Consider the following 24,178-nt stretch of genomic DNA (forward strand, 5'->3'; position numbering starts at 1 on the left):
ATTTGCACAGATTTCTCAAAAAGAAAGAGGACTCTTATGTATCAGTCTCTGGATATACAATGATACATTTATTTCCATAGTATAAAGGGATTGTAAAAGCACAGTGGACATTTGTTTTTTTTGACATTTTGTTTTTTTCACACTTTATTTATAGTACCGTATTTTCCGGCGTATAAGACGACATTTTAACCCCTGGAAATCGTCTACAAAGTCGGGGGTCGTCTTATACGCCGGGTGCTGTGCTGAAACCTTACCGTACTTCCGGGTTGACGCTACTGCGCATGTCTTCGGCAGCAGTAGACGATCGCGGATCACCATAGCTCGCAGAACTGCATGAGACGTCGGATGCAGCAGTGCTCGATTGAGCTTGACTGAAACTGTGATATGCAGAGAAGGGATACACAGTGATTCTGCGCATGTCACAGTTTCAGTCACGATCAATCGAGCACTGAACGGCTGCATCCGACGTCTCATGCAGTTCTGCGAGGAATGGCGATCAGTGATCGTCTACTGCTGCCGAAGACGTGCAGAAGCGTCAGCTCGGAAGTACCGGTATGGTACTGCTGCATCCGACCTTGTCCCCTTAACTTCTATGAGATACGGTAATTAATTATTAATATTATAATGTCTGTGGCAGTTCTGTGCAATTTATGGTATCTTGGAGACAGGCAGGGCTGGGCAGGCAGGGAGAGCTGACCCACCCAATCCAAGCAGGCTTTGTATGCAGTGTGCACAGAAAATACTGGTACATTGCTTGCCGTGATTGGTTGGAAGAGGGGGGTAGTCTTATACGGCGAGTATAGCCCAAACCCTATATTTTAACAGGAAAAGTAGGGGGGTCGTCTTATACGCCCAGTCGTCTTATACGCCGGAAAATACGGTAGATTTTATTTTAGTTTGTTTTTTACACGTAATCAATGTGTTTTTGATGATAATAATAGAGGAGCGCAGCACGATATTTATCTATATATTGGTTGACACTATTGTATGAGTTGGTGTGATGTGTTTGTGAACCAAAAAAAAGTTTTTTTTGATTTAATATATGTTTATTGAATATTTTTGGGTTGTGTTTGCAGAGAATTCACTGTATTGGCTCACAGGTGGACAGTTGGTTTTGAATCTGGAGGCAAGTCAACACCTCAAACCATTCTTGAATTCACCAGAACAGGCCACCTTCTTCCATTGCTCTGCTGTCCAGTTCTGATGCTCACCTGCCCATTGTAAGCACTTTTTGGCTCCTACAATGGGCAGGGGTGATCATGGGCACTGTGACCGATCTTCAGCTACACAGCCCCATACACAACACACTGTGTGTGTTCTGACACCATTCCATCAGAACCAGCATTCACTTTTGCAGAAATTTGAACTACATTAGCTCTTTGATTGGATCAGTCTACACAGACTTACCTTTGCCACATGCATTAATGAGCCTTGGCCACCCATGACCCTGTCACCAGTTTTCCTTCCTTGGACCACTTTTGGTTGGTCCTGACCACTACGGATCAGAGACATCCCACAAGAGCTGCAGTGTTGGAGTTGCGAAGAGAACTGGAAAAAAAGGCGCTGTGGAAAATGCTCTCAGACAAGCACCTTAGTGGAGGTGCATCTTTATTGGGTGAGATAAAGTAGCATAAAATTAACCAGCCTGAAGTGGACAGTGTGATTCCAATGGACGGCCCGTCCGCTCTGAGGGGAGCTGAGATCAAAGAATGCTCCTGTCGGCTTCAAATCACGTGGTGTCAGCGTACCAGCGTCCTGGGTGGTGTCACCATGGCAAACGAAGGCAGTGTCCGACGTTGGCTTCAGCTGGGAGCATATGTGGGGTTACCAAGACGACATGTTTCGCGCAGTTGCGCTTTGTCAAGTCTCCCTTGACTTGACAAAGCGCAACTGCGCGAAACATGTCGTCTTGGTAACCCCACATATGCTCCCAGCTGAAGCCAACGCCGGACACTGCCTTCGTTTGCCATGGTGACACCACCCAGGACGCTGGTACGCTGACACCACGTGATTTGAAGCCGACAGGAGCATTCTTTGATCTCAGCTCCCCTCAGAGCGGACGGGCCGTCCATTGGAATCACACTGTCCACTTCAGGCTGGTTAATTTTATTATACTTGCTACTTTATCTCACCCAATAAAGATGCACCTCCACTAAGGTGCTTGTCTGAGAGCATTTTCCACAGCGCCTTTTTTTCCAGTTCTCTTCATCATGCATATGATTAACAAGGCAGCAGTGGTGAGCTCATGATTAACTGTTCACATGTTTCCACCTGGAGTGGCCTCTCTGCGCTCATTTGTATGAGTTTTCCAGTGTTGGAGTTGCTCTGACCCAGTCATCCAGCCATGACAATTGTGCCCTTGCAAAAGTTGCTCAAATCCTTACGCTTGCCCATATTTTCTGCTTTTAAACACATCAACTTCAGGGACAACGTATTCCCCTGCTGCCTAATATATCCCACCCACTTTCCAATTGCCATTCTAACAAGATACTCAGTTTTATTCAGTTTACCAGTCAGTGTTCTTAATGTTATGGCTGATTGGTATGTATGCAGACAGTGAAGTCACGAGTCGTGATTAACCCCTTCGCTCCAAAGGATAAAACAAATCTTAAAGCCTAAGCACAATTTTGCAACTTTCACGTGTTAGTAAAACCGTACCTATCATCATAACTACTGCGTGCATCCAGGTGGATTATACCTTCAGGAGAAATTGGACTTTCATTTTGGTGGGGAATGGTAATGGATATCTCCTGATTTTGTTTTGTCTCCAAAAAGAGAACCTGTCACCAAAAATTATCACATAGTGGACTTTTTGTCCCCTATGTGATTAAAAAAAAAAATTTTTTTTTTTTAATTGAAAGTTACACCCAAACATATAACCCCCAAATTTTTCCAGGACCCCCCACCTTCACATATACGCACGTACAAAAGTAAAAGCACGCACTGGGATGCCTACACATGAAAACGTCGACTGTGATATACATGTCATATAATGCCGCGCATGCCAGAATGAGAGCAATAATTCTAGCACCAGACCTCCTCTGTAAAGCTAAACTGATGACCTATAAGGGGCTTTAACAGCGACACCTATAGAAAATATAGGATACTAAAGTTTGTTGCCGATTCACTAGCGCACGCAAATTTAAGGTTTGACATGTTGGATATCTATTTACTCGATGCAACCTCATCTTTTATATGTTACAAAAGAAATGGATAATTGCTTTTTGTGCCCTATAACCAACTTAAGTGTATTTTTTACTGATATTTTGCGTTTCCTAGACCTTTGTGATAATATCGTGTGACATAAAACATTGGAACTACCGTTATTTCATTCTTTAGGATCTCTGCTTTCAGAAAATATATAATGTGTTGGAGGTTTGTGTAATCTTCAGGCCTTAAAATTATTTTTTTTAAACGTGTGCAAAAATCGCAAGAACAGCTCTGGCAGCGAATGGGATAAAGGATAAGCCTGACACACTCCCTTTCCTTGACGAACACCCAATTGGTGCTCATTACACTACAAGGTCTCCCCCCTCCCTGCCAATCCCCGGGTGCGGTGATGGAGACAGACAGGCAGGGAGGAGAGGAGGAGATAAACAGCGCAATGTTAAAAATATTACACGTTTAAGTTGCCATAAAGCCCCTTTTGTTTTTAAAAGCCCCAGACATTCCTAATATAACCTCCCGATTTAAATACAGTTTTGGTTAAATTTCTTTTTTTTTTTTTTTTTTTATCAGAACAAGTAGATTGTCATGAGAGACAAGTAGATTGGGGCACTGATTTTGTCCCTTGACAATTAGTTTTCAAAAATTTCCACACCCGATATCCTAGAGAATCATTGTCACAATGGAAACTTGGAAGAACTTGAAAATGTATATTTTCATGTTTACTTGGAAGAACTTTGTGATCATTATGTAGAAGAATCTGTGGCGCAGTTTATTACGAACGTTTTGAGTTATACATAATGTGAATACAAAGCGTCTGTGAACAGCAATTTTCAAGTCTTGCCACAGATTCTCAACTGGATTTAGGTCTGGACTGTGACTGGGCCATTCTAACACATGAATATGCTTCGACCTAAACCATCCCATTGTAGCTCTGGCTGTATGTTTAGGGTTGTTGTCCTGCTGGAAGGTGAACCTCCGCCCCAGTCTCAAGTCTTTTGCAGACTAACAGGTTTTCTTCTAAGATTGCCCTGTATTTGGCTCCATCCATTTTCCCGTCAACTCTGACCAGCTTCCCTGTCCCTGCTGAAGAAAAGCATCCCTACAACAAGATGCTGCCACCACGTTTCACGGTGGGGATAGTGTTCAGGGTGATGTGCAGTGTTAGTTTTCCAGCACACATAGCGTTTTGTTTTTTGACCAAAAAGTTAAATTTTGGTCTCATCTGACCAGAGCACCTTCTTCCATGTTTGCTGTGTCCCCCACATGGCTTCTCACAAACTGAAACGGGACTTCATATGGCTTTTTTTCAACAATGGCTTTCTTCTTGCCGCTCTTCCATAAAGGCCAGATTTGTGGAGTGCACGACTAATAGTTGTCCTGTGGACAGATTCTCCCACCTAAGCTGTCGATCTCTGCAGCTCCTCCAGAGTCACCATGGGCCTCTTGGCTGCTACTCTTATGAATGCTCTCCTTGCCCGGCCATTCAGTTTAGGTCGACGGCCATGTCTTGGTAGGTTTGCAGTTGTGCCATACTCTATTTTCAGATGACGGATTGAACAGTGCTCTATGAGATGTTCAAAGCTTGGAATATTTTTCTTATAACCTAACCCTACTTTAAACTTCTCCACACCTTTATCCCTGACCTGTCTGGTGTGTTCCTTGGCCTTCATGATGCTGTTTGTTCACTAATGTTCTCTAACAAAACCTCTGAGGGCTTCACAGTACAGCTGTATTTATACTGAGATTACATGATACAAAGGTGGACTCTATTTACTAATTAGGTGACTTCTGAAGACAATTGGTTCCACTAGATTTTAGTCAGGAGTATCAGAGTAAAGGGGGCAGAATACAAGTGTATGCTACACATTTTAGATATTTATCTGTAAAAAATTTTGAAAACCATTTATCATTTTCCTTCCACTTCACAATTATGTGCCCCTTTGTGTTGATCTATCACATAAAATCTCAATAAAATACATTTACGTTTTAGGTTGTAACATGACAAAATTTGGAACTGTATGTATATATAGAAAAAGATAGACATTTAAATATCATTGGAATTTTGGTAGATTACTGGAGGATTATTGAGTAATTGCTTCATATTTATACTCGCCCTGATAGTGACTGCGCATAGTTTTTTGATTTAGAGAAATAATACAAATATTCTTAGTGGCTATTTCTATAGGAAGTCCAACAATCAGAACCCAATGGAATTGTTTTTTGAACTCTACATCCCATAAAAGCTTATTTATACACAGGGCTTTTCAAATTTGCTTTGAAACTAGGAGCCAGCTAAAACAGAAAGGAGCCAGGTGGTGGTGGATGTGGTGGTGTGTCAGCGGAACAAGAGGGGGCAGCATCACGAAAAAGGAGCAGTGGGCCAGCATCACAGGAGGGGGAGCAGGGAGACAAATGGGGGACAGGGAGACAGGTGAGGGGCAGCATCACAGGAGAGAGGGCAGTGGGCTAGGTGGGGGGCAGCGTCACAGCAAGGGGGTAGGGAACCAGGTGAGAGGCAGCATCACAAGAGGGATGACAGTGTCACAAGAGGGGGGTAGAAAGACAGCTAAGGAGCAGCATCAAAAGAGAGGGCAGCATCACTGGTAAGGGGCAGTGTTACAGGAGGGAGGTAGGAAGACAGGTGAGGGGAAGCATCACAGGAGGGGGGGCAGTGGGACAGCTCTCACCTGTCCAGCTGTGGATCCTCCAGATGGTGTCAATGGAGAGGATTTGGTTCCAGGAGGGGCAGCCTGGTTGTTGTGGGTCGGCAACATGGTGGAAGTGAGGCTGTCTGCTGTCACACAGGTGGCGGGACTTTGTGTTCCCACTGACTCTGGTCCTCCAGTGGGGAGCACCGCAGCAGTTAAAGACAGCATTGAAAGGCTCTGGTGTGCGGCTGGCCACCCACCGAGCACTCGTCCAGTGGTGTGGATGGGGCGATCGGTGTGGGAGGTGACGTCCTCGGCTTCATGGGCTCTCTGACAGGGGTGGCTGTGTGGTGGGGGCGGGCCTACGGTATCTTCTGGGGGGAGGGGTGGGGGGTGGAGAGCGGCTTTTGTGGGGCTGTCCAAGACTGTGCATCACCTGGACTCTGTGCACAGGGAAGGATGGAGGAGACTCCAAGGGTCCCAGAACCCTAAGCTGGGCTCAACTGTGGGGCAGGGGAGGAGAGCTGGCAAAGGATGTGGAGCAGGGGAGCACGGGGCAATGTGGGCTAGTGGGGGCCCAGGAGCCAAGTCGCGGTTTCTGGTCGCCATGGCGACCAGGAATTGTCGAGCTCTGTTCATGCCTGATGTTGGGGGGGTGGTAAACTGCCATGCTTAAGCCATGTTTTTGCCACCACCACCCCAATTGCTCCCTGTATAGATGCAGAGGCAGCCGCCTGGGGTGTAAACAAGCCGAGCCCACGATGCTTTGCTTCACGGCAAAAATTATACCCAGTTGCTCTTAAGCAAATAGGGCTACTCTACAAGCACCCCATAACTGTGTGCAATGCATGTGGTTGTGGTGAGCCAGTGTGGGGATCAAAGCAGGCAGTGAGAAGACAACACAACGCCTCCTGACCGCCTGTCAAATGCACTCTGAAGAGCAACCTAAATGCAAATTGCTCTTCAATCAGCAACACTGGTGTCAAAGAGCTCCTAGAGTTCAGGAACCCGTCAAGTAATTTAAAAAGTATACCAATAAAGTGTAGAAGGATGACTTACCAGCAGCTTTCTTTTTGTCCATTCCCTTGCCGACACAGTTCAGGGCTGCAGTGACTAATGTGGGCTCTGGGATGCCCAGCAATCCTTTCACAGTCTTCTCCACCCATGGCTTTAAATCGTCCAGCTCCCTCTTAGAAAGAGCCATATTCACACTGAGGAGGTCGAGCGCCTAATCAGTAGCTGAAAAACAAACAGGAAGTTGTACAGGTGCCTACAGCTTGTATATCTCTGAATATTTCAAACTATTTATGGATATTTAACCTCTTTACGAACACCCAAAATATATGTGTGGCGGTAAAAGAGAGGGCTTTAACTCCTACACACGTCACTGGGGGGTGGGGCAATGTTAATGTGCTGAGAGCCCTAAAACTGAGCTGTCAAAGACCGGTCCGAGGTTCTGACGGTCACATGACCATACGTTCTTCCTAGACTGCCCCTTCCGGGGAATTCTGAACTATTTTAAGAGATGCTGGGGTAGGCAGGGAAGGGGTTAAATATGCTGAACAGTCTCTGTGTGTGTTCAACAGGGAACAGAAACAAGTACAGAACATGGAAAATTGTGGACAAAATTGTTGGTACCCTTACGGGTCACTGAAAGAGTGATAAAAGCGTTATTTATGGCCAGTTCTGGTCCTCACTTTGGAGGATTTCCTCTCACTTCCTGTTATGACTCTGAGACAGGAAGTAAAGGGAAGTTTTCCAAATTGGATACAGACTTCAAAAGAAAAAAAAAAAAAAAAAAAAAGAAAAAAACTGTCAGGGGTTATAGCCCTCCCTTAGTGCCCATTCACAACGGAACACGGTGCAGGAACGGCACATTTCTGACACTACATGGGAACGTCCTACCCTTGTTATACCCACCAGGTGCCCTTAATTGTTAATGGAACCCCAAATGCATCTAACAAACACAACGTGTGTGCGTCCAGCAAAGTGCACGGTAATGCATTACCACCGCATGGTGTTGCGCAATTTATATCAAAGGTCACGCCTGTCTTTCTGTGTGCTCACTGAAATGAATGGGCTGCCCAAAAATGGGACATGCGCCTTCCAGTGTGAACCGGCCCTTGCGTTTAAACCTGCCGCTCCTCTGAAGAGCATTATGTGTTTGGACTGCTTTTCAGAGGTGCTCGACAGTCGATGAGGTGATGTGCCGATACCTCACTGCCTTTTTTAACCCCATCTTTGCTGAACAAACATGCAGCAACCACGTACACTGCATGCAGTTGCTGCGATTCCCTGGTGGATTGAATTAGTCACATTTAGTAGGTTTGCTGCCTACTGAATGCAGCATGTTGGATAGAATGGAGATGGATTAGTACCCATCAAGTTTTAATTGAGGTCTGTACCCCCACTAGAGTCACCCTATATGTTTACTGTTGTCACCAAGAGTGAAAGTGAAAAAAATCCAATATTTCGAGTTGTCCCCAGAAAAGTAATAGAGGGGAAATCTTCCAATGAGGACACTAGTTCTCATAATCTGCCCCCCCAAGGAACTTCCTTTCACTTTGCAGGAATTTCCTTTAACTTATTTCCTTTAACTTCCTGTTTTGGCTGTCAGGTTTTCATTGATATCTGTGCTCTCATTAGGGAGATTCACCCTCCCTATTTGTCCTTTTAACTTTTGTCACCAAAAGTGAAAAAAATCCCATATTTTGGGTTTTCACCAGAAATGGAAGAGAAGAAATCTTCCAATTGGGACCTGGGGGTCCCCAAGGAATTTAATTTCACTTTGCAGGGATTATCTGTCACTTCCTGTTTTGGCTATGCAGCAGGAAGTGTAGAGAAATCTCTCCAATGGGACATAGATGGCAAAAAAAAAAAAAAAACTGACAGGGGTTATAACCCTCCCTTATTCTATCCAAAATGGAAAAAAAAAAGGTTTTGCCTATAGTTGTACTTTAAAGTGTCACTAAAGGCAAAACTTTCTTCATTTTGGATAGAATGGAAAGGGTAGAACCCCGGTCAGGTTTTTACTGCTGTCTGTGCCCTTGTTATTGAGATTCACCCTCTCTCTGTTTACTTTTATCAGCAAAAGAAAATCCCAAATTTTGGGTTGTCCCTAGAAAAGTAATAGAGGGGAAATCTTCCAATGGGGACACTAGTTCTGGTGCCCTGGGAGGCCCCAAGGAATTCCCTTAATTTGCAGGGATTTCCACTCACTTCCTGTTTGGTTATGGGATGGGTAGTAAAGAAATCTATCCAATAGGAGACAGATGACAAAAAAACAAAAACTGACAGGGGTTATAACCTTCCCCTATGCCAGCCATACATGGTTCGAATTCCGAACAATTTTTCGTCTGAAAATCGGAAACATCGTTCGCTCGGTAATTTGATGGTGCCATCATTGATTTCGAAAATTAGCCGACCAAGTCATAAAAGTTCACCCCATATAACAGGCAAAACTTCTGTTCCTTCCAGATCACGGCTCATGCGCATATTCTTTTCAGAAAAACGATCGTACGATTTGACCATCATTGAATTGAAAATCGGTCATTTTTCACAAATTTTCCAACATGCCCGACCACTGAAAAGGAGAGGAACCACAAAAAACGGCCGGTGCCATTGACCCACTGACAGAGTGAAAATCAGCCGATTATCCTTAGGTCCGATTTTTGGATGAAAAATTGGTCGAATTTCGATCCCTGTATGGCCGGCCTTACTCTAGCCACAATGAAAAAAAACAAAAAAGTTCTGCCTATAGTTCTTTAATGATTTGATCTCTGGAAGATTTACCCCTCTTCCTGACCAGGCCATTTTGTGCGATATGGCACTGCGTTATTTTAACTGAAAATTGCGCGGTCATGCAACACTGTACAAAAATAAAACTTAGATCAATTTTTTCCCTCACATATAGAGCTTTCTATTGATGGTATTTTATCACCTCTGTGGTTTTTATTTTTTGCGCTATAATCAAAAAAATGCCGACAATAAAATAAAAAACAAAAAAACAAACAAAACAATATCTTTTACTTTTTGCTATAAAACATCTCCAATAAAAAAGTAAAAAAAATCTAATTTCTTCATAAATTTAGGCCGATATGTATTCTGCTACATATTTTTCATAAAAAACCCCCCCCCAATAAGTGTATATTGTTGGGTTTGTGCAAAAATTATAGCGTCCACAAACTATGGGATATATACTGGAATTTTTATTTATTTAATACCAGTAATGGAGGAGATTAGCGACTTATAGCGTAACCGTGATACTGCGGTGAACAATCTGACACTAACGGACATTTCTGACACTGTGGTAGCCAGTGACACCAGTAATCAGTGCTAAAAATATGCACGGACACTGTACTAATGGCTGGGAATGGGTTAAACATCTAGTGCGATCAAAGGGTTAACTGTGTGCCTAGCCCAGCAATGGGCAAACTACGGCCCGGCGGACCTTTTAATCCGGCCCGCGGAGCTAGGCTCCCACTAGGCTCCTCTCACAGTCCGCCCTGAAGACCGGTGTAGCATGAAAATCTGTCTCCTATGAGGATCTGTCCCCCTCGACGTATCTGCGCATGTGCCGGAGATCGCCGATCGGCTGCTAATGCCTGAAACTGGCACATGCGCAGATACGTCGAGGGGGACAGATCCTCATAGGAGACAGATTTTCATGCTACACCAGAACGGCGCGGGAACACGGCGAGAGGAACGCGCGGAGCAAAGGTAAGTGAATTGACACAGGGGGGACTTGGGGACTTAATATGGGGAATGAATTACTATAGGGGGGATGAATTACTATAGGGGGGGGATGAATTACTATAGGGGGGGGATGAATTACTATAGGGGGGATGAATTACTATAGGGGGGATAAATTACTATATGGGGGATGAATTACTATATGGGGGGATGAATTACTATATGGGGGATTAATTACTATGCTTACTATGGGGGAATATTACTATACTTACTATGGATGACACATACACATCATTCATCTACTCTTGGTCCGGCCCCCGGGTCCAATATATGAACCCATTGCGGCCCTCAAGTCAAAAAGTTTGCCCACCCCTGGCCTAGCCCATGTTCTGTGTCAGGTGCTCTGACTAAGGGAAGCGATGGAACTTATTCCCACCTTTGCTGAGTAAGCAAAAGTGCAGAATCACACACACATACATATACACTATATTGCTAAAAGTATTGGGACCCCCCTCCAAATCATGTGATTCAGGTGTTCCAATCACCTCCATGGACACAGGTGTATATAATCAAGCCCCTAGGCATGCAGACTGCTTCTACAAACATTGGTGAAAGAATGGGTCGCTCTCAGGAGCTCAGTGACTCCAAGCGTGGTCCTGTGATAGGTGGCCACCTGTGTAATGAGTCCATCCGTGACATTTCCTGGCTACTAAATATTCCACGCTCAACTGTTAGTGGGATTATAACAAAGTGGAAGAAACTGGGAACAACAGCAATTCAGCCACCAAGTGGTAGGCCACGTCACATGACAGAGCGGGGTCAGTGCATGCTGAAGTGCACAGTGCGCAGAAGTCGCCAACTGTCTGCAGAGTCAATAGCTAAAGACCTCCAAACTTCATGTGGCCTTCAGATGAGCACAACAACAGTATGTAGAGAGTTTCATGGAATGGGTTTCCATGGCCGAGCAGCTGCATCCAAGCCTTACATCACCAAGTGCAATGCAAAGCGTCGGATGCTGTGGTGTAAAGCACGCCGCCACTGGATTCTAGAGCAGGGGAGACGTGTTCTCTGGAGTGACAAATCATTCTTCTCTGTCTGGCAATCTGATGGACGTGTCTGGTGGTTGCCAAGAGAACGGTACTTGCCTGACTGCATTGTGCCAAGTGTAACATTTGGTGGAGGGTGGATTATGGTTGGAGGTTGTTTTTCAGGGGTTGGGCTTGGCCCCCTAGTTTCAGCAAAGGGACCTCTTAAGGCGTCAGCATACCAAGACATTTTGGACAATTTCATGCTCCCAACTTTGTGGGAAGAGTTTGGGGATGGCCCCTTCCTGTTCCAACATGACTGCACACCAGTGCACAAAGCAAGGTCCATAAAGACATGGAGGAGCCAGTTTGGGGTGGAGGAACTTGACTGGCCTGCACAGAGTCCTGACCTCAACCCCATAGAACACCTTTGGGATGAATTAGAGCTGAGACTGTGAGCCAGACCTCCTCCCCCATCAGTGCCTGACCTGACAAATGTGCTTCTGGAAGAATGGTCCAACCTTCCCATAGACACCCTCCTAAACCTTGTGGACGGCCTTCCCAGAAGAGTTGAAGCTGTTATAGCTGGAGAGGGCGGGGCTAACTCAATATTGAACCCTACGGACTAAGACTGGGGGGCCATTAAATGTTATGAAAGGCCGGCGGCCCAATACTTACGGTAATATTGTGTATGTGATTTTGCACAGGAGGACCACCCTGATGCAGTAAATCTCAAGGGGTTAAAGTGTCACTAAAGGTAAAACTTTGTCTTCACTTTGGATGAAGCGGAGCGGGATTAGAACCCCTGTCGGGTCTTTATTGATGTCTGTGTCCCCATTAGGGAGATTCACCCTCTCCATTCTGATCACTGTTGTCACCAAAAGTGAAAGGAAATCTTATATTCTAGGTTGTCACCAATAGAGGGGAAATCTTCCAATGGGGACACTGGTTCTGGGGGTTCCCTCACTTTGGAGGGAGTTCGTCTCATTTCCTGTTTTGGCAATGGGACAGGAAGTGAAATCTCCCCAATGGGACACAAATAGCAAAAAAGGAAAAAAAAACAGACAAAAAGCTTTGACTGGGGTTATAAGCCTCCCTTATACAAAATGGGAAGAAAAAAAAAGTTTTGCCTTTAGTTAAAGGGGGGTGGAAGGGGGCACTAAAAGCACAGCTCAGTGACATACTTTTACCGCCCCCCTCCCAAAACCACACGTCTCAACTTTGCCCAACTTTAGCCTACCCCCCTTGTGACCTGTCAGGCAGGTAAGGTGCAAAGTGTCGTGTATGGGGATGTGATGACAGGGTGGGGGGAGAGGCGACCCCCTGCCTGGGCTCTCCCATATTCTGGCCACAGCCAGGCCCCCTCACCATACACCCCAATGACTGCCCACTGCTCAGCCTCTCCTCAGGACAGCTCCCCCCACCCTCACTCTCCTCTCCTGGGCAACCTGCACACCAACCCGAGGACTCTGCCGCCTCCACCAGCTCAGTCAGCCCCGTACACCTTCCCCCGCCTCCACTCACCCGCTACCGGGGCGCCGTCCTTCCTTTTGCCAAAAGCCCACCACCGGGGGACTACGGAGAGCGAACGTTAGACCGGAACCGGAAGTCTAGGAAGCATGCAGTCTGGCGCTTCACCAATGACCCGCATCACGTGACGGCGACGTAACTCCAGAGCCGCACCGTGTTCTCTATATAACTTTATTAACAAGCGCACACGAGCACACTCGATGAAGTCTTTGGCCTACTTCCATTCTGTTCATTTTTAATAAAGTTGTGCTTTACTGTTCTCACTTCCCTGTGGGGAAATCACATAGGAGAGTAATGACCTGGAGATCTTCACCTAGGCCCCATTCACATCTGTATGGTGCGGTTTTCCGCGTTATAATCTGTTCTGCGTGTTTTACACGCGTTTTTAGGTGCGTTACGGTATTTTTTTATTGGAACCCATGTTTTCATGAAAGTCCTGCAGGCTGCGTCCTTGGCGTGCTTTCATGAAATATGCATTCTAATAAAGTTATGTTTGTGCCCATAAAAACGCAATGCGGCAAAATGGATGCCCCACGCTGATGTGACCCCAGCCTTCGGGTGTCTTCACGATTGATGTTGGGGGGTGGTTTGTTTAGCTGCTGAGGCAGCAGGCGGGGTGACCATGTGCCGTGGCAATGACGCTTCGCTTCGTGGAAGGAATTATACCCCCTGTCGCTTTTGGCCTGCCGATAGGGACCCATTGAAGTGAATGGGGCCACCCTGCGAACACCCCACAACCTCATGCAATGCACCCCCAATGCTACCCCTTTCACCACCATAAACACTTTTCTCCTGCGCTTGGAAAAGACTCAGTAGACCCAATGGGAGTGTTCTGGAATTTTCTGGCATATGCACTGCTTGCTGTCCTCAACAGACCAGGGTGGTCCAAATACACTGGATGCAAATGGAGAAACAGAGAAAGGGCGCACCGACCTAGTGCATTATCGTTTAAAATATTTATTGAAGAAATAAAGTATCATACTCACAATAGACATAAAAACACAGGCATGTCAAACTGAACAAGATGTATGATCCAAACAACATCTGAGTCCATAAGATGGAACCCTGGATGACCAACTGTCTAACGCATTTCGAGGCCACAACCTCAGTGTTGGCTCTGAGGAAGAGGTTGTGTCCTCGAAAACGCGTTAGCCAGTTGGTCATCCAGGGTTCCATCTTATGGACTCAGATGTTGTTTGGATCATACATCTTGTTCAGTTTGATATGCCTGTGTTTTTATGTCTATTGTGAGTATAATACTTACTTTATTTCTTCAATAAATATTTTAAACGATAATGCACTAGGTCGGTGCGCCCTTTTTTTGTTTCTCCATTTGCTACCCCTTTCACCACAGAGGCTGTAGCCGGGGGTATACATGTGCCGTGGCCATGTTGCTTTGCTTTGCAGCCACAGTAGGAATTATAACCCCTTAGGCTTTCAGTGGGAGCTACCACCATTTAGTTGACTGGGGCCACTTTGCAAATGCCCCTTAACCAGATGGAATGCATGCAGTTGTGGGGTGCTTGTGCAGGGTCCAAGGGGTCAAAGCAGGTAGGGAGGAGACAATACAACACCTCCTAACCACCTGCCAAATGTTCTCTGAAGAGCAATCCAAACGTGAATCGCACTTCAAAGATCATTGCACAATTGAGTGAGGCCTAAGGAGGAGCTTGGGTGTGTTTGGATTCTAAGGAGCCTAGGCATAGCTCTGTCCTGGGCCATCATTAGAGACTGTGGTGTCTTTTATTATTATTTTATTATTATTATATTATTATACAGTATTTATATAGTGCCAACAGTTTGCTCAGCGCTGTACATTATAATGGGAGACAGTACAGGAGACAGTACAGTAACAATACAATACAATACACGAGGGGTTCGAGGGCCCTGCTCCTTGGAGCTTACAATCTAGGAGGGAGGGGAGAGTGGTACAGGAGGAAATAGCTGTGGGGGATGGAGTGATGGGAAGAGCGGAGGAGATCGGCAATTAGGTGATGGCGGGGTAGGCTTCTCTGAAGAGATGGGTTTTCAGGGTGCGCCTAAAGGTGAGGAGGGTAGGTGACAGTCTGATGGATTGGGGTAGTGAGTTCCAGAGGATGGGGGAAGCCCTGGAGAAGTCCTGGAGACGGGAATGGGAGGAGACCGGGGAACTAGAGAGTAGGAGGTATTGTGAGGAGCAGGCAGAGTGTGTTTTGGGTGGTAGATGGATATCAGGTCGGTGATGTAGTTTGGGGCAGTGTTATGAACAGCTTTGTACGTCAATGTTAATATTTTGAATTTTATGCGTTGGGCAATCGGAAGCTGTAACAATCATGCACACAGGGAGAAGCGCGGCTCTCCATTTTGCTCCAAACGTCTGCATTTTGGTATTTCTCTTAAATTCCAAATCAGTCTCCCTCCTCCGATTTCCCCCCTCCCTCAGGAATGCGTTCAGTGTACCTTGCTAGTTCCCTGCCTTTAGACAATCCTTTTACCAAATAAGGCAATTGGGTTCTGTTGTAAGAGACACCCCGTTGATTTTGGGTGGAAAAAAGAGGCTGTTATGTTTTGTGTGTAGACAGAGAAGTGAGGACCTTCTGCGTTTTAACATCTAGCAGACAGAGAGAAAGGAGAATCTCGCTGTAACAACGAAACTGAGTGCGAGACCAGAAATCCCTTTTGAGCTCATCAGACTTGAAACTGCATAACCCCAGGCATCTTTCGGCAATTACTTACTGTATTTACCTAAACTTCTTTCTGTTATCTGTTTGCTATGCTGTTGTGCTCTGTATATTTATATATATATATATATATATATATATATATATATATATATATTGGTTACATCTTTTTTCTGTAAATATTTCTACTGCACCCTTTTGACCTTTTAGTAATAAATCTTACTTTCTGAAAGTGTTGAACTGTTTCTATAGCTATTTACTGTGACTTACGAATCCCTGCCGCTGAAGAGCGCTACTATGAGTGTTTAACTCTCTGTACTGTATAACCTGTCTGTGGAGATAGCGGTATACCGACGATTAACCAATAATCCTAGTGTATTGCTGAGTTTCCTCTTTCTCTGTACAAAAAGGAGGTGGTGGCAGTGTGAAGGGTTAATTGCGTAATTACCCTGACCCAGTAATCGCATTCAGGCTGCCGGTACATAGATTGTGGTCCAATTAGCTGGAAAATCATTGTGCAGGGTGCAGCTGGGCGTGGCATTGTTACACACGTGACATTGCGGTGTTGGATTGGCTAGTCGTTCGGTCACGAGTGTGGTGAGAAGGTCAGGGGTCTGACGCGCGATCGTCACAATCCCTAGAAAAGTAATAGAGGGGAAATTTTGTAATGGGGACACTAATTCTATTGACTTGGAGGTCCCCAAGGAATTTCCCTAATATGCAGAGATTTGGCAAAAAAGAAACTGACAGAGGTTATAACCCTCCCTTACTCTATCCATAATAATAATAATAATAATAATAATAAAAAAACATGTTTTTCCTATAGTTCTACTTTAATCTCTCCAGGCCCCAGCTGTCTTTTCAAATTCTACATTGTGATTATTTGACTCGACTTTTGACAACCGATTTATCAGTAATCTAAACTCACTTCTATATTTAATTTTACGACTCTGGTCACAAAAGTTTTAAACAAACCAATGGAAATATGTGAATGTATGGTGAACAAGGGGCGAGGAGACTCAGGAAATGCCTCCTCTGCCTGCAGCAGACTGATGATGTTATCTTAGTCTAGGTAAAATCATTCGACTATCGTTCAAGGACTGCTTTTTATCAATATAGGGTTGAGTTTTTTTTAAAAAAACAAGTACTGGTGGTCTGTATTTTGACATGTCAGGAAATTAATCATGCAGACAAGTAAAGTTCCCGAAAAGTGCACTTTAACATAATTCTGAAGAATTGTGACGGATACCGCTGTCCCAATGAATGGTAACGTTGGGACGTCATCCGCACACGCCTCTCCTATGGGAGACAGCGGTTATAGTACTCTGGAAATGGCTCCAGGAAGGACATTACAGGCAATAGCATTCACTAAGTGGGCCCGTGCTTTGCCTTGCATTACATTACGGATGGGGTCTGGTTTGAGCATGTGCAGGACTCTGCTGCTGAGATGATACTGCCACCTTGTGTCTAATCAGTACATCACTGGGTCTTCATCATACCTGGTGCGATATACACCTCCAGAACGTGAGTGTATTTCTTATGTTTAATTGATGAATAAAAGTTTAAAAGGATAAAGCACTATGTGGAGTTCTTTTTAATGAGGACTATGGCTGATACAAAGACGCTTATCAGGAGGGAGCTTACTTTGGAAGCTGATCTTCTGAGTCCATATGGGACCAAAAGTGCAATTAGACCGTAACATTGTATAATGTGAGGTCACACTGCGTGAGGTGAGCGGATATATGGTGGAGGATGTCTTTGCACGGGAATTGATGACAGATGCACATATTTTTCGTTATCCAAAGGAGGGTTCACTGAAGACCGCTTTATTGATTGAACTTGAGTTTTTGAATGACTTTTGGTTGATTCATAATTGTATACTGTCACTGTATAGAGAGAGAGACCCCCCCTCCAGGCCAGCTGGCTGCCTGGGCTCCACTGCCCTAGCCTGCTTCTTCTGTCAGACCCTCTGATGTCCCGGGGGGGGGGGGTCCAGTATCATCCTGGCCCCCCACTGTGTCCCCTGTCTCCAGCCCCATATGCCGCCTTCATCCCTGTGGTCCAGTGGTCCACCCTCACCTCTCGCTGCAGTGGGATGAAAGGTGCGGTGTTCCCCACCTCTGCCACCATCTTCTCCCTCTCCGGTGCGAACCTCCCCACAGAGATATTCCAGGCTACGGCGTCTCGCTGACGCCATTTCAGCCCTGTCATCCGCAGTGTTGGCATGGGAAGTTCCCGCATTTGCGGATGTCCCTGCAGCCAGCTGGCCGAAGGGGGGGGGGGGGGCTCTCTCTCTCTCTATACCGTGACATTTACATTTTTTGATTTGTTTTGTGTGGTCCTTGATATATAGATATATATCTATATATATATATATATAGATATAGATATATATAGATATATATATATATTATAGTTTTATTTAATTTTTCACTTTGCTTTTGATATATAGGAATTGTGCAATTTTTTCATGTAGCGCAGCGCTTTTTTTTTTTTACTTTATAATACTATTGCATAATTTTCCCCACTGAGACATGGGTTGTGTGCACTAGTGGCTACAGTATTTATACGTCACTGTTTTAGGATAATTTTGTTTTGTTTTAAATCACCATAGTAAGCGCTTGAGTTATTTAATTTATTTTTGAACCCATTTTCATGCTTGCCTCAATACCTACTATATCAGGTGATAATATATTAACCACTCTGCCCTATAGCAGTTTTACTGCTACAGGGCGGCATTCCTGTGCAAAATTGTGTGTGTGTGTGTGTATATGTATATATATATATATATATATATATATATATATGTATATATTTTGCGCTTCTGCCACATGAGGGCATGCGTGTGCCACTGGAGGATCACTTCTGCTGTGAAATGTCACAGCACAAACAGATCTACAAGTTTGGATGAGCAGTTGCTCACCGACACCTGCAGATCGTCAGTCAGGGAGGAAGAACAGAGCTGTATCTATGGTTACATAGATACAGTTGTGTTTTGACGGGGGAGTCATGAATTATGTCTCTGCAGAGCTGAAAACACGATCCATCACTTCCCATAGTAAAAGCACCACCTAGTGTATACCAAACACATAGCTATGCACACACTTAACCTTTTGATAACTGTAGATGTTAACCCCTTCCCAATCAGTGTCATTAGTACAGTGAGTAGTGTATATTTTTAGCACTGATCACTGTATTAGTGTCACTGGTTCCCACAAAGTGTCAGTGTACAAATGTCTGCCGAAATATCGCATTCCCGCTATAACTCTCTGATCGCCACCATTACTAGTATAAAATAACATGAGAAAAAAAAAATCCAGTATATGTACCAGTTTGTAGATGCTATAACTAAAACTAAATCAATATACAATTATTGGGATTTTTTACCAAAAATTTGTAGCAGAATACATTTTGGCCTAGATTTATAAATAATAAATTAGAGTTTCTGAATTTTTTTAAATTGGATATGTTTTATAGCAGAAAATAGAAAATATTGTTTTTTTTTCAAAATTGTTAGTCTTTTTTTGTTCATAGGGCAAAAAGTAAAAACTGCAGTGGTGATCAAATATCAAATATCACCCACAATATACAGCTCTTCCATTATATAAAGTGCAAATTAAATAAAGTGCAATAAACTATTATATAAGTGCAATTTCTATTGTATAACGTGTGACTCTCTAAGTATACAAAGTGCTTCATATATATCCTTCAAATCAATACATCTGTCTATAAAATGCAACAGTTCTTTCATAAAAAAGTGCATTGGTATATGATTTCTCCTCAGTGTAAATAAAGTGCTTCATGCAGTTCCACCACTTCCAATATTTGCTCTTTGTGCTCCACTCCACCTCCGTGTGCCACCACCACTACTGAGAACTCACCAAACAGCCATGACCTTCTGACTTAAGAGTTGGTCTATGGAGGCGCCTCCTGATGATGTCAGCATGACTAAACGTATGTCGAGGCAAAGCTACAGGAACTGACAGTCCAGTGACCCGAAAGTGGTGAGACACACTTGTATTGTGGAGTGGCCTGAGCGATGAGAGGCAGGGCGGATCGGGTATAAGATTGAGCGTTTAACCGCTTCTGCACCACACTATAGCAGAAATACTGCTATAGGGCGGCACTGGTGCGCAAAATCATGTGTATATATATGTGATTTTGCAGATCCGGGTAGGGGTTGCGTGCGCCCTACCTATGCCGCCATTTGCAGCCTCTGCTGTGAATCACTGGGTCCTGGCTGGTGATTCTCCTCTGGCACCCGACTATCTCCGAGGATTTCCAACGGGGGAGAGACCTGTATGTAAACAGTACAGATCTCTCCCCTGTCAGCTCCTGCACACTGTTTTGTATGGCTCTGTATAGCAAAGCCATGCAAAGCAGTGTGCTTACAGTGAAACACACACACAGCACACTTCGTAAAACAGCACACAGTTAACCCTTTGATTGCCCCGGATGTTAACCCCTTCCTGTCCAGTGCCATTAGTACAGCGTCAGTGCTTTTTATTAGCACTGATCACTGTATTGGTGTCACTGGGGATGTCCTTGACACCAAGTTAGTTCCCCCCAGTGTCAAAATGTCTGCCGCAGTCCCATTATAAGTTGCTGATCACCACCATTACTAGTAAAAAAAAAATTCCAGTATCTATACCGCCATTTGTAAATGCTATAACTTTCACGTAAACCAATTAATTCACACATATGGGGATTTTTTTTTTAGCAAAGACATAGGGCAGAATACATTTTGGATTAAATTTATGATGAAATTAGATTTTTCAAATTTTTTTACTGAACGTGTTTAATAGCAAAATGTAAATTTTTTCTTCTTCAAAATCTTCAGTCTATTTTTTGTTTATAGTACAAAAAATAAAAAATTCAAAGACCCTAGACCAGTGGTCGGCAAGCCGCGGCTCGCGAGCCACATGCGGCTCTTTACACACTTTAATGCGGCTCTTCTGTGAGCCGGGCACCCGCTCCCCTCCCTCCTCTCGGGCGGCCGCCCCAAAAGTCAGGACTCTGCATTTCTTTTCACAACCCCTCTTTTTTTGTTTTCTCTGCAGCTAGCCCAGCAATGGGCAAACTACGGCCCGGCGGACCTTTTAATCCGGCCCGCGGAGTGTGGCAAATAGAGATGAGCGAATCGAACCAGGCGAACCGGAATTCGAGTCGAATTTCAGGAAATATTCGATTCGCGGCGAAACCGAAATTTTGCCTACTTCGGGTGCGCGAATCGAACATTTCCCGATCAGCCGGCAAAAGTGTCCCTGCAGTGAGCTCCGCTATTTCTGACAGTTCTCTGACAGAAGGAACACATGTTTAGCGGTTGAAACATTGTATCTATTAGTTTACATTTAGGATACAGATGTTTCAACCACTGTTCATGTGAAGAAGCTGTGAGAGAACTGTCAGAAATAGAGGAACTCTGCACATACACTTTTTGCCGGCTTGGAATTATTCTTCTTTTCATCCTACTTCTTCTTCTTCTTCATCTTCATCCTCAGAAGAAGAGGATGAAGATGAAGAAGAAGAAGAAGAAGTAGGATGAAAAGAAGAATAATTCCAAGCCGGCAAAAAGTGTATGTGCAGAGTTCCTCTATTTCTGACAGTTCTCTCACAGCTTCTTCACATGTACAGCGGTTGAAACATCTGTATCCTAAATGGAAACTAATAGATACAATTTGATGTTTCAACCGCTGTACATGTGAAGAAGCTGTGAGAGAACTGTCAGAAATAGAGGAACTCTGCACATACACTTTTTGCCGGCTTGGAATTATTCTTCTTTTCATCCTACTTCTTCTTCTTCTTCTTCTTCATCCTCATCCTCATCCTCTTCTTCTGAGGATGAGGATGAGGATGAAGAAGAAGAAGAAGCAGTAGGATGAAAATAAGAATAATTCCAAGCCGGCAAAAAGTGTATGTGCAGAGTTCCTCTATTCTGCAGATACACTTAGAGGAGCTCTGCACATACACTTTTTGCCTGTTTGGAATTAATCTTATTTTCATCCTACTTCTTCTTCTTCTTCTTCTTTATCCTCATCTTCAGAAGAAGAAGAAGAGGATGAAGAAGAAGAAGAAGAAGAAGAAGAAGAAGAAGAAGTAGGATGAAAATAAGAATAATTGCAAGCCGGCAAAAAGTGTATGTGCAGAGTTCCTCTATTCTGCAGATACACTTAGAGGAGCTCTGCAGATACACTTAGAGGAGCTCTGCACATACACTTTTTGCCGGCTTGGAATTAATCTTATTTTCATCCTACTTCTTCTTCTTCATCCTCATCCTCATCCTCAGAAGAAGAAGAAGAGGATGAGGATGAAGAAGAAGAAGAAGAAGAAGTAGGATGAAAATAAGAATAATTCCAAGCCGGCAAAAAGTGTATGTGCAGAGCTCCTCTAAGTGTATCTGCAGAGCTCCTCTAAGTGTATCTGCAGAATAGAGGAACTCTGCACATACACTTTTTGCCGGAAACCGCTGTATGGAGGGAATGTCCCAGAACTGTCATAAATAGTCTATTTCTGACAGTTCTGGGACATTCACTCCATACAGCTGTTTCAACCGCTGTATGGAGGGAATGTCATAGAACTGTCAGAAATAGACTATTAATGACAGTTCTGGGACTGTCCTTCCATACAGCGGTTGAAACATTGTATGTATTTGTTTCCATAAATGGATCCATTTATGGAAACAAATACATACAATGTTTCAACCGCTGTATGGAAGGACAGTCCAAGAACTGTCATAAATAGTCTATTTCTGACAGTTCTATGACATTCCCTCCATACAGCGGTTGAAACAGCTGTATGGAGTGAATGTCCCAGAACTGTCAGAAATAGACTATTTATGACAGTTCTGGAACATTCACTCCATACAGCGGTTGAAACATTGTATCTATTTTTTTCCATAAATGACATTCTGCAGATACACTTAGAGGAGCGCTGCAGATACACTTTTTGCCGGCTTGGAATTATTCTTATTTTCATCCTACTTCTTCTTTTTCTTCTTATGAGGATGAGGATGAAGAAGAAGAAGTAGGATGAAAATAAGATTAATTCCAAGCCGGCAAAAAGTGTATCTGCAGCGCTCCTCTAAGTGTATTTGCAGAATGTCATTTATGGAAAAAAATAGATACAATGTTTCAACCGCTGTATGGAAGGACAGTCCCAGAACTGTCATAAATAGTCTATTTCTGACAGTTGTGGGACATTCACTCCATACAGCTGTTTCAACCGCTGTATGGAGGGAATGTCATAGAACTGTCAGAAATAGACTATTAATGACAGTTCTGGGACTGTCCTTCCATACAGCAGTTGAAACATTGTATGTATTTGTTTCCATACAGCGGTTGAAACATTGTATGTATTTGTTTCCATAAATGGATCCATTTATGGAAACAAATACATACAATGTTTCAACCGCTGTATGGAAGGACAGTCCCAGAACTGTCATTAATAGTCTATTTCTGACAGTTCCATGACATTCCCTCCATACAGCGGTTGAAACAGCTGTATGGAGTGAATGTCCCAGAACTGTCAGAAATAGACTATTTCTGACAGTTCTGGGACAATCACTCCATACAGCTGTTTCAACCGCTGTATGGAGGGAATGTCATGGAACTGTCAGAAATAGACTATTAATGACAGTTCTGGGACTGTCCTTCCATACAGCGGTTGAAACATTGTATGTATTTGTTTCCATAAATGGATCCATTTATGGAAACAAATACATACAATGTTTCAACCGCTGTATGGAAGGACAGTCCCAGAACTGTCATAAATAGTCTATTTCTGACAGTTGTGGGACATTCACTCCATACAGCTGTTTCAACCGCTGTATGGAGGGAATGTCATAGAACTGTCAGAAATAGACTATTAATGACAGTTCTGGGACTGTCCTTCCATACAGCGGTTGAAACATTGTATGTATTTGTTTCCATAAATGGATCCATTTATGGAAACAAATACATACAATGTTTCAACCGCTGTATGGAAGGACAGTCCCAGAACTGTCATTAATAGTCTATTTCTGACAGTTCCATGACATTCCCTCCATACAGCGGTTGAAACAGCTGTATGGAGTGAATGTCCCAGAACTGTCAGAAATAGACTATTTATGACAGTTCTGGGACATTCACTCCATACAGCGGTTGAAACATTGTATCTATTTTTTTCCATAAATGACATTCTGCAGATACACTTAGAGGAGCGCTGCAGATACACTTTTTGCCGGCTTGGAATTATTCTTATTTTCATCCTACTTCTTCTTTTTCTTCTTATGAGGATGAGGATGAAGAAGAAGAAGTAGGATGAAAATAAGATTAATTCCAAGCCGGCGGCAAAAAGTGTATCTGCAGCGCTCCTCTAAGTGTATTTGCAGAATGTCATTTATGGAAAAAAATAGATACAATGTTTCAACCGCTGTATGGAAGGACAGTCCCAGAACTGTCATAAATAGTCTATTTCT

At 43.9% G+C, this 24,178-nt stretch overlaps 1 protein-coding gene across 1 annotated transcript in view; it reads right to left on the reverse strand.

The window, feature by feature from the left end:
* Nucleotides 1-13,170, reverse strand: part of PRPF3 (pre-mRNA processing factor 3) — a 46,568-nt gene extending 33,398 nt beyond the window's left edge. Inside the window, exons 1-2 of the mRNA XM_089678950.1 lie at nucleotides 13,058-13,170; nucleotides 6,876-7,055 (exon numbers count right to left, since the gene is read on the reverse strand). Coding sequence (XP_089535076.1) covers nucleotides 6,876-7,020 — 145 coding nt within the window. The 5' untranslated portion in view covers nucleotides 7,021-7,055; nucleotides 13,058-13,170. The remainder of the gene's footprint in view (nucleotides 1-6,875; nucleotides 7,056-13,057) is intronic.
* Nucleotides 13,171-24,178: the final 11,008 nt, after the last annotated feature.

The sequence above is a fragment of the Staurois parvus genome, unplaced genomic scaffold, assembly GCF_062004578.1.
Source record: "Staurois parvus isolate SC_StPar_1 unplaced genomic scaffold, SC_StPar_1.0 ptg000213l, whole genome shotgun sequence".
In the NCBI taxonomy this organism is placed as follows: domain Eukaryota; kingdom Metazoa; phylum Chordata; class Amphibia; order Anura; family Ranidae; genus Staurois; species Staurois parvus.